The sequence below is a fragment of the Coptis chinensis genome, chromosome 4, assembly GCF_015680905.1.
Source record: "Coptis chinensis isolate HL-2020 chromosome 4, ASM1568090v1, whole genome shotgun sequence".
Classification (NCBI taxonomy): Eukaryota; Viridiplantae; Streptophyta; class Magnoliopsida; order Ranunculales; family Ranunculaceae; genus Coptis; species Coptis chinensis.
In genome coordinates this window covers 59,130,961-59,142,878 of record NC_141459.1, presented here as the reverse complement: position 1 = coordinate 59,142,878, position 11,918 = coordinate 59,130,961, and the positions used below count along the sequence as shown (strand labels likewise).

The window sequence follows — 11,918 nt, the reverse complement described above, 5'->3', positions numbered from 1 at the left end:
CTGCAAGTGTCCTAGTAACCAAGGGTGTTTCCATATCCCAAAAACAGTCTCTGAAATGATGAGCCCTGGTCGCTACCGTATGGAAAAATATTCTAGTCAGATGGACATAAATAAGGTATTTTGTTTGCGTGGGGGGTGGGGGTGGGGGTGGGGGTGGGGGTGGTTCGGATATGGGGGAATCCCCTACTGCCTATCAAGTGGGGACGAAGGATGAAGTGCGCATGGGGAATAATAAAATTGAAATCGGAGTTAGGGATGACAAACCCACCCCCAACCTGCCCCACTCACATCCCTATGCTAAAATGCTTAATCATAATGTTCGATTACTTGACGTTTTGCCTCACCTGGTCCTTACATTATTTGTCTCCGTATCTAATCGAAGTTCACCTTTAAAAGAATAATAATAGAAGCTAAATTACAGACACACACACATACGAATGAGGAACACATTGCTAGAACTGTGATATTCACACTGGTTTGTTTGTATGTTGGCAAAATGTCAGCTGCAGTTTTAAGGCAGCAGTAAAACAATATCCGGAGCAAAATCTCCCCAGTACCAACACCGGATTTGGATTACACGACCTGTCAAGCACTAAAGACAATTAACAGAAAGCATAAATTGTGCCTCTCACCGGTCCTCCTATCTTTTTGCAGGGTTATATTAAATCCAACTTGACGATTAGATCAATTTTCTTGAATAGGTGCAGCAAATCTAACATTTTCTGGCCTAGACACAACAACCGTCTCATCGGCGAACAGGGATTTGATGAATGAAGGAGTCCTCAGTGGGCGTCGACCTGTCATCCTTGGGTACACATCTTCTAGGAAATAATATGCATGACCAGCCATCATCCCCTGTGTAATAAAATCATATTAGCAATGGGTAATAGTGTTATATTCTCCACAGTTTACTCGAATGACTTCTTTATGCAATCAGTTTGTGACTTTCCAAGACATCATGACACTTTTTTTTGGAAAAGTATATACGTTACGAGACATTTTCTAGCTTAAAACCAATATATTGAGTACAGGACTCTTAACCAAACCACCTCTATTAGAACATAAACATAATAAGTTGATAGCTAATTAAATAAAACGTTTTCCCCATAAATTTGGAATTACACTATGATTCTTTCATTGTCCAACCACCAATTCTTAATCATAGAAAGATATACTTCTAGAGCCCTATTTTTCCTCTAAGATGATGTAATGCAAGGTTATTCCTATGTTTCAATTTTCATATGATAGAATACTACTGGTTCTGGCTGAGAAAACACTTACCAGCAGATCCACCCAAGCACTGGTACCAACTAGAACAGAGAATCCCAAGAGAACCTAAAAAGGAGACATTAACATTGCAATCAGTGTAACAAACCCAGAAATGAAATCATAAGACGAGGCAGATAGTGACAAATTGCAAGTCAATCCAGAAACCAAAATCCATGCATGCATAAAGATTTTGAGTGAACCACCAAAAAGATATTTATAACAATAAATGGAATTTGCCTCCTATGAAATCTAGAAGTCAATCCAGATACCAAAATCCATGCATGCATATAGATTTCAAGTGAACCAACAAAAATTATTTAGGACAATAAATGGAATTTGCCACCTACGAAATCTCGGAGCAGTAATATATATATATTTTTTTTCTTTTTCTTTTTTTCATTTCTCTCATATTTCATTTATCAGCAGAGCACAAAGAATAATGTAGCGACTGAATGCAACAGAATTCCACTACCCCCATTTAAAACCTTCAAGTTTATTGCTAATAATAGTCTTCCAACATTTCTTACCAGTAACAGAACAATCATTCCAGATTGAGTTACAGACTTACAGAGAAAGTAAAAGTAAAGCAAAAGATCTAAACATTGTAGCATGAGTGACTGTTCTCTTCGAAATGTTTATGTGCGTGGATTTTAAGAGTAGAGATGCCTAAACTAAATTAAAAAGATATAGAATGCTATGTCATGTCAACCAAACATATATCTCCACAAGAGCTTGCTTACCCAGGGTAGATAAGCAGCCGTAAAGGTAAAGAGGCCCAAGAAACTCATGTGAATAAATGGATTCTGCTTGCTCCATACATATACCTATACAGCAGAGAAAAAGCTTAATAAACTTACATAAATGGACAACACAAATTCTGCATTATATGAATAAATGAAATAGAATATAAGTTTAAAATAAGTGGGTATGGTATAGTTACTAACCATCATGAAAGTCAGTGAATTGCTGAGAAAGGAAATTTTAGCAAAAGACTCCGACACGTAAGGTATCATTCCACCAACAAGTACAATCCCAGTTAAAACAGTGGCACCAAACAGGAGCATGTAAAAGAAATCCGCAGTCCTCCCCCTGAACGAGTTCTCCTCCAGAAGCTTGCAGTAGCGTGCAAGAAAGAACATGTGAAACAAGAAATCCAAGTCTGAGAAAACCAAGAAAGAGCAAATTTAGTACAATATTTGTTTTGTATAAAGTAAGAGATGCTGAGAAGCCTATAATAAAAGAAAACATATATAATTTCTAACGTCAGCAGAATTTAACAGAAATTGACATTCCATGGTAGAACTTTTCATAGAATGATAGTGTGAGACTACTCTACAGCAGATCCTATTCTGCATTTAATAATTGTTTTCACTTTTTGGTCATTCTCAAACTACTGTGCCTTGGATCCCTTGTAGAACGCATATTAAATGGCATGCTCAAAGAGCCACATGGAAATGATCGAAGGGCTGACACAGTATACTTCCAGCAAGGCTAGAAATTTCAAAGTGAGCTAATCTTTTGGAGAGTCCAGAAGTGTGTTTGTGTATGTGTACCTAAAATTTGGAACACACGTTAATATTTCCTTTTTCTTCATGCCTAAAAATGAGGGCACAGTATGAATATAACTTCATTATTCATACAATCATATCCAATACAACAAAAGAAAGTCATAGTTTCATAATGTCAATCTTAGTTCCCTTGCTTTCTATGGATTCGTAGTCTTGGTTAATGGTTTCTTTCTTCTACCTATTGAAAACACAAAAACAGACTCCTTTCATCATTATTCAATTTTCCTTTCTCAATTCTCTTTGAAAAAACAAATAAAAATAACCCCTTATTGGGAAATATAATGCTAAAATCATATCCCGAAAGGACTGTCAACAGAAGTTTATAGTGCAATTTAATTTGTTCTCACAAAGCTATCATTGTCCTTCTTTCTTCTATCAAAGCATAATAATAGACTTTTACTTAATTCTCAAATACATAAATTCTGTCTAGCAATGAAGAGGAATTCTCCTTTAGTAAGGAACAGGCTCCTATGTTAAAGGATGCTTCGACCAAGCTCCTTTCAAGAGGAAAAATGTGGTCTTGGAGTGTTACCTTAATTAAGAGTTATGCACGTCAGCTATTGGAAAGGTGTTAATATTTCCAATAGCTGGCGTCTTCAAAAAAAGTTGAGAATTAAACTTGTAAAGATGATAACCTCCATGCAGATCCACCTCAAAATATTCATCTATATTCTAATTGCGAGCCATACAAAATATGGTAACTAAGCAAAATAACAAATATAAACCAACAGCAGCTCATAGTTAAATGCAAGTCACTTATGTGATATTGGGTATCGAATTTACCAATTTGTAGGGGATTAAAATTAGAAGATCTTGTAGTTACATGGGACGCTGTGATTGAGGATTAGCCTTTGTATGCTCATAGTCTCATACCTTTTGTAGTGTGAACCTCTCACATTACATCACTATTATTATTATAATATAAAATATTATCTTGCTGATCAAAAAAAAAATGCTGCAGGTGCCATTACCTGCTCCCCTATGCGAAACAGATGAAAAATTAATGTTAAAATGAGTTGAAATTTTCTAAAGACATTGTACTTGAGGAATCATCCTCTTGTGAAACATAAGAACTATCTCCAATTCGGCCACGTGAAAGTTTTACGCACAAAGTAAAACAGGAACCTACTTATGTTTACATGAGTAGTAAATGTAGGTTATTCACGGCTACTAAGAAGGAACTGCCCCATAGGCCCATACGACTCCATTAATTAATCGTTGTTACGTAAATAGTAATAATAGGAAATAACGATTTCAGTGTATCTTTCTTTCACTTCTCCCCATCAAGCCAGTATATAGAATCTTCCTATGTTACATGGACATGCCATATTTCAAAAATAATCCATGTCGGATACGTATCCACGTGTCCGTTTCGTACACACATGGACACATATTTCATGTAATATACCTCAATTTTAGATATTTCACCGTGTCAGACACTTCCTATCCGTGTCATATGTAATTTAGGAATCTTCTCAAGATACATGTGCCACACTAACAAAAATGTGTAACAACTTAGTCCAGATACAAGGTCATCGAAAACATGCAACTTACACTAACAATCATTTAAGACATGCATCTAAAAAATCAACTACATAACTTTTTCCTTAACTTTCACAAAAATACAAGGTTAGTATCTTTTTTCTATTTCTTCGGTTAATGTTTACATTAAAAATAAATGAAATAAACAGAATCATATATAACTAAAAAATAAAACATACCCATCTTACGGAAGTAAAAGAAATTAGTGATAAGGCGCCAGAACTCATACTGTCGAACAACAAGCGTCGGGTTCAAATACAAATTATAAGGAGTGATAATCTACAAAACAAAAACAAAAAAATAAATAATCCAACAACAAGGGTCAATTAGTCAATACCACAAAATTCCTTCAACTTCAAACCCAATTCTGAAACAAACCCCCAACTTTCTTTTTCTAACTAATTTTTAACATCACTAAAATTTAACAAACAAAACCCCAATCCTGATTCAATTAAAAATAAAAATTCAATAATAAGGACAAAAAAAGAAATAGTACCTCGAGAGAACATCCGATGGTGGTAACAATTGCAGCAGTAAGATAAGAACGAGTAATTATTGGCATCTGTTTATACCACTCTTCCACAGCTTGAGCCATTATATTCTACTTTTCTGCTTCGAACAAAACCAAACAGAATTTTTGGTGTTATATATTTGAATTTATGATTGTTATTGTCACAGAAAGGGGAGGAGTTCTGTTTTTTTTTCGATAATTAAAGGAGTGGAATTCTTCACACAAAAGAAGATCTTTTTTGTCGTACTTATCTTGGTTTAACCGCAATGACGAAAGTGTCCTTTTCTTTTAAATTTTTGGGTATGTGAATAAGTTTATTTAATTCGGGGTAAGTTTGACTTTTGCTGTTTTAGTAGGAGATGGAGAGTGGGACTGGTTGGTTGTCCTAAATAATATATATATACAGTTGGAATATGAGACGACAGCCATTGGATTGGATAGCGTTTGTTTCTCTTTGAGGTTATGATCTTAGATTGCCAGCAGAGTTCAGCCAATCAGGTGGGGGACTGATGGTGATTGTATGAACGTAGTGTAGCCAATGTTTCGTGATTATCAACCACATATGGGCCTCGTGGCCTGCACATGGTTTTATTGTCTTGGCCCAACCAAATATGTTAAGTGTGTCCAAGAGATAATTGCATTTCGGGACGTAGTGTAGGCCAAGGCCCATAATATCGATATCGATGAATATATCGGTGTACCCAAAAACCGATATATATCGAATATTTCGGATATATCCATTTTTTTAGTAACCAGTCCAAACTATTTAAAATATCAGAAATATCGGATATATCGGAAATATATTGGAAATATCGGATTTATATTTTAAAATGGTCAAAAAGTCAACTGATATATATATCGATTATATCGGAAATATCGATTATATCGGCGATATAAAGTTTCATTTCGGAAATCCCGATATATATCAGAAAAAAAAAAGAGTTCTATATTCGGTGGATATATATCGGAAATATCGATGTCGGTGTACCAAAATACCGATATATATCGGCAATATATCGGATATATCGGCGATATTTTGGTCCATGGTGTAGGCAATGTCTTGTGGGTTGTGATTATGGACCTCATACTACAGTTTACAGTTACGTCGACATATGTTAAAGCTTTTTGGGTGGTTCCTCGTCTCCTAGAGCAGGACTTTTTCATAAACTTTTTCTCGATTTCTTGCTGGATTCTACAGAAATTTAATCCGGATAAATTTTCGATTATTGCGTCTACCGTCTAACGCAGAAGCTATCGTAACAACTACTAACAAGACCATTCAACAACTCTCAAACGACTCAAAGTAACACTGATTATGAGATGTCAGTTATTTGCAAAATTAAAAAAACTCTTTACGCTGAGAGAGGAAAAATAAGCGTAGCAACTTTTTTCTCCCCTTCTCCTCTTTTCTCTTCCTGATTTCGAATCCTACCATTGTTTCTTGATTATTTTCTTTTCTAGCTCTTATATCTCTATTGTTGTGACATATCCTCTTCTCCTCCTTTCCTATTCTATTTATAATCTCTCATCTCTCTGTTAGGCCATCCACGTGTCCCTCCATCTCTCGATCCATGGATTGCCGCGTGGAAGGTTCCCGTACGACCCTAGGATTTTTCCCGTGCTCCTGTTGGGCACGTGCCCTGATGGTACAATTCCAGGTCAGCCATCCCTTCCCGTCGCGGCTCTACACTGTCAGTCCTCGATTCTCAGCCTTCATACTTGACTCCTATGTCCACGACCCTAATAGAATGCCCTTCACCCCACTGCATGTCCTTTTTCCGGATCCATCACCCACCAGATCATCGCCCATCATAAATTGGGTCACTACAATGCCCCCTCTCGAGTCCGCGAACCTCCTGAATGTTCGTGGGCTCGAGAACTCAATTTGCCTGCTTTTTTCCCTTGGCTTATGTTTCACGCTTTCTTATCATTGGCCCACGTGTGCTTGGTTCGGATCGCCTCGTTTCCTGCTCCTCCACGTGTCACGCATCCTATGGTTCCCCTGACGGCTCCTTGGTTTCTGATCCCCTTCTTTTACCCTTTTACCCCCTTCACACTTCAACTTCCACTTGCTTCCTCTCTCCTTCTCATTTATTCCTCACTCTTCTTCTTCTTTCTCACCAGACGCCATTTTTAAACTCCATACTTTCTTCTTACACTACTCTCTCTTCTCTTTACATTCAACCCCTTCCCCTTTCTAGTTTTCTTCTCACTCTTCCTCTCTATATACTTCGCTTGCTCAAGTGTTTGCTCTTGTTGTTGGGTTGACGCATCAGGTTGGTAATCTTTCCTCTTCTCTTTTGCATTTCTTTTCGTGAACTGCTCATCTTCCTTAGCTCTCTCCCATGTAGGATTCCCAATCAGAGGATCCGACTTCCTCGCGGTCATATGCGGAGGAGTCTTCTCCTCCGTCTGATCCCACCGCGGCCCCCTCCACCACTGGGCAGCCTTTCAAACTTCCACCGCCTCCCCCACGCTCCCGTCGACCTAACCTGGAAGCGATTAGGGTTGGCTATGGTATACCAGACGACATCCTCCTTGAGCACGTGCCCGACGTGACTCACTTCCCCCATTTGGTTCCCCCCAAACATGGATGCCTCGTGGCCACGGTTGGTCAAATTGTCTCTGGCTTGCGACTACCGCTGTCTCTACTAGATGTCAAAGTATGTAACCACTTCAACATTCCCCCCTGCCAGGGTATAGGCAATTTTTGGCGTATGATGTATGCCGCCAACCATTACAACCTCCACCATGAACCCCAAATAGTCATCCGCGATATAATTTCTCACTAATACATACGCAAAAGCACCAAAGACGTGAGCGTTGGATATCACTCCTTCTGTGTCCGTCCCGGTAAACAGTCCTTCATCCTCAAACTCACCTCCTCGGACAAAACTTGGCACCATTACCCCCTGTACGTCTCTGGTAATTTCTTGTCTGCGGATGTTCCATCTGAAGTGACTCTCAACCATCTCACCTTCCTACCTCGCGGTGAGTTCGATTTACTACATCTCTTTCTTATATCGATTATGCAGCGGACTCACTCCTTATCTTTATTTCTCTATTGCGCAGGTTGGAAGTCCGACTCGAAATCCCGCTTTTACACCGGTGTGGAGTCCGCGGTCTTTGAACAAATCCGCAACCTGGGCTCTTCTCAAGCTGCAGTTCTCGGCATAGATCCCTCACACGGAACCCCCTTGTTGACTGACCCCGCTCTGCATACTTTGGGTAAATACTCTGCTCCATTCTATCATCCACCGCCCCCCAAAGAAAGAAAGCCTCGGCCTTCACCTCCTCCACCATCTCAGGCCCCCATCCTCCCCCAAAGTAAGCCTCGCGATCGGCTTCACTCATAAAAACCACCAAGTCTCCGAAGCCAAGGCTCGGGCCCTAGCGGAGATAGTGAGAAAATCCAATCGCCCACCTTCCTTCTCCGTCCCCCGCCCGATACACCCCCCTTCCTTCCGCTCTCATTGGGGGAAGATCAATATATTCCTCTAACTTCCCCTCACTGTCGACTCCCCGCCTTCCCCCATGGACATATCCAAGATTAAGCTATTCGACAGTGATTCTGATGATGAAGTAACTGAAGTCCCCAATGCCCAAAGCTGTCACGCCTCAGCTCCCCCACCGTCCAGCGGATCTCTCATCTGAAGAGCCCCCACATAAGCGCAGCAGATCATCTCCTACCACAAGACTTTCCGCGGCTCCTCACCCATCTCCACAGCTGCATCGCCCTAGCAAGGAAACTGCTCGATCTCTCCCAGGGTCCACGGCTCCGGAAACTTTCCGCCCCACCTTCAAGGTGCGCGGCTGTTCCGTCAATGTGGAGGACTCTGCTCTAGAGAACCCTGTTGTGGCCTCAGCCATGTTCTACGACTCCCATCTCCCCCGCGACCTGGCCTATGCAGATACTAGGTCCTTTGAACAGCATCGCACCTCCCTATATGCCGACTGGGAGAAGGTATGTCCCTCTTTCCACACCTTCCACTCTTTGTTTTGCCTTTTATTCTGACTGCTTTTCCGTTGCTAGGTGAGCTTGGACATGGCCTACATGATCCGCGGCCTCTTCTCTTCCCTGGGTACTGTGGAATCTTTAGAGAAGGAGGTCGGCGGCCCCAATGGACTAAGGGCCACCTGTGCACGCCTTCAAGCTGATCTGTCAGCCGCGGACATGGCCAAACTTCGAGCTGAACATGAACTAAGGACGGCCAAAGCTTCCCACCAGGCCTTCATGGACGGAGTGAATGACCACTTAAGCAAGCAGCGGGAAGCCCTTGTCCTCCAGCACACAGAGAATACTACTGCTCTCCTTCTGCAACACACTCAAGACATGGAGCAGCTGCGGATAAGCTTCAAAGCTCAAGCCGACAAGCGTGTGGCCAAGAAGCTCGCTGACGAGCATGCACGTTTACTCAAAGAAGGCCAGCTCCTCCCAGAAAAACCTCCCTCTCCCATGTCAGAAGATCCAATCGTCGCTGTCCCTATTTCCGCGGAACAAACTGTTTCTGAGTCAGATGATGTTGCCCCTCTCGATCTGCTGCTTGAAGACCCTATTTGTGAAGACCTTGTTTGTGAGGCCACCTCCCCGGGCCCTGTCTCGAGTGCTCTTGACCATGCACCTCTTGTTGAAGACTTGTTGACGAACTTAGATTAGCCCCCATGTTGGCTATCTGTCATTTTACCAGTTGTCTTGTAACTAACTTTTCCGACTAAGGGTGCCATTGATATTATTTATCTTCTTTTTTTTTTCTTTCCCTTTTCTTTTTACTTGTGTGTTGGTTTGATTATGAAATGTTTCACTCCTCCCCATTATATGCATGGTCTCTTGGCTTTAGTTACTGTTTTGTCTGGCATGCTGCTATTCATCCCTTTCTGTCTCTACTCTCTCTCCCTTTGTCAGTCTCTACCCTGAGGCCTTCTCTCTTCTTGCCCCCATGTGCAACCCACGCCTCTCACTCGTGAATATCTCATTTCACTCCGTAGTCACTCATAGACTTCGAGTTCCATCGGGGCAGCTCATCCTGCCGTGGACACGATTTAGGCAGTTTGTCCGCGGAGGGCTCATCCCCACCGCGGTCTCTCCTTTGGAGTGGCTTCACCAACCGATGGGCTTCTCTCTTTGCCCCCGGTGCAGCGTATGCCTTTCTTCCGCGGATGGCTCTCCCGGATCCGCGGCTCTAATTTGAGGTGGACCTCTCGTCCTTGGGCATCTCTTTCCCTCAAACCGTGTTTGGCCGAACTGTTACATTTATGCATAAGGGAGAAATTTACTCCTCAAAAGTGTCATTGTATTATATATTTACAAACAGCTCCAGTGTGTCTTTCTGGATTTTCATTACATTCAAGCATGGAACTTTTTTAACATTCTCACATTCCACGGTTTTTCTAGCACTTTTCCTTCCGCTGTTCGCAGCTTGTAAGTTCCAGCTCCTCCTACGTCGACCACCATATAGGGCCCCTCCCAGTTCGGTCCCAGCTTTCCATCATTCTCTCTCTTGGTACTGTGCATCACTCGTCGCAGCACGACATCCCCTACTCTGAACTGTCGTGGCTTGACTCTCTTGTTATAACGTCTCTGAAGGCTACGGTGATATTCCTCTAGTTTGATTCGCACCGCGTCTCTTCTCTCTTCTGCTAAAGTCATATCCACTGCCAGTATGCTCTCATTCAGTCCTGTTTCCACCGCTCTTGTCCGCGTTGTGGCTGCCACCATTTCCGAGGGAATCACGGCCTCGACTCCGTAAGCTAAAGAGAAGGGAGTTTCCCCGGTTGACGTTCGAGGCGTTGTCCTGTATGCCCAGAGAACATGACTCAGTTCAACTGCCCACAAGCCTTTCTTACCTTCTAACTTCCTTTTGAGATTGTTTATAATGGTCTTGTTGGAAGATTCTGCTTGCCCGTTGCCTTCTGGATTGTATGGAGCTGAGAACCCCTGCTTCACCTTGTATGCTTGTAAAAACGCTTGCACTTTGGATCCGGTGAACTGGGCTCCATTGTCCGCTATGATAATATATGGCAACCCAAATCTACAGATGATATTCTCCCACAAGAACTTGATCACTTGGGCTTCCTTGACCTGTTGCAGGGCCACTGCCTCGATCCACTTGGTGAAATAATCTGTGGCCGCTAACATAAATCTCCTTTTGCCGATAGACATGGGCAGCGGACCCACTATATCCATTGCCCACATTGCGAAAGGCCACAGACTAGACACACTATGTAGTGGTTCCGCCGGCGCAAAGATCATCTGAGCAAACTTCTGATTCTTTTCACACTGCTTGGCATAGTTCACGGCATCCCTCTTCAATTCATGTGTGGCCAAAAATAGCCCTGCGTTATCAATATGTGCGCTGTTGTTCTGCCCGCTGAGTGACTTCCACAGTCTCCCCCATGTAACTCCGCCAACACCTCTAGGGCTAACTTCGGCCCGAGACACTTTAGCAAAGGCCCATTAAAATTCTTTCGATTCAACTCTCCTTCTATCAGCACGTACCTCCGAGAAGTCTGCTCTAATCTCTTTTTCTCCTTTTTATCTTCCACCACGTCCCCAGACAAAAAACTCTTGATGGGTTTAATCCAACCCCCCTCGTCCTCCTCCGCCTGACATATCCCAGCCCCTTCCTTTTCCACTTCCTCTGTACTAGGTTTCTCCAATCGCTTTACCCTTATCACTCTTTCCTCAGACTCTGGGATTGCGGCAGCCACGTACGCTAGGGCATCGGCATGGCTGTTCTCGCCGCGACCCAAGTGTATGAACTTGATCTTAACAAACCTAGCGGCCCTCTTTTGCAGCACTTTCAAATATTTTACCATCCGCGGGCATCGCGACGGAAAACCCCCCGTTTGCCTGGCACACTACCAAATTCGAGTCCGAATACACTGTCAGTTCTTTTACCCCCACATCCTCTGCCATTCTCATGCCCGCTATTACCGCCTCATACTCTGCTTCATTATTGGATGCCGCAAACCCTAACTTCATGGTTAATTCCATTATGTTGTTCTCCGGCGTGACCAACACCGCTCCT

General features: G+C 42.3%; 1 protein-coding gene across 1 annotated transcript; it reads right to left on the bottom strand.

Annotated features, from left to right (window-relative positions):
- Positions 1-449: 449 nt before the first annotated feature.
- LOC147504213 (derlin-2.2) lies at positions 450-5,214 on the bottom strand. The gene is made up of 6 exons (XM_086557245.1): positions 4,876-5,214; positions 4,559-4,658; positions 2,214-2,428; positions 2,010-2,093; positions 1,282-1,335; positions 450-855 (listed from the first exon to the last, which is right to left on the bottom strand). Exons 1-6 carry the CDS (start codon positions 4,972-4,974, stop codon positions 685-687), a joined length of 723 nt encoding a protein of 240 aa, XP_086413371.1. The 5' UTR covers positions 4,975-5,214; the 3' UTR covers positions 450-684.
- Between the last annotated feature and the right edge of the window lie 6,704 nt (positions 5,215-11,918).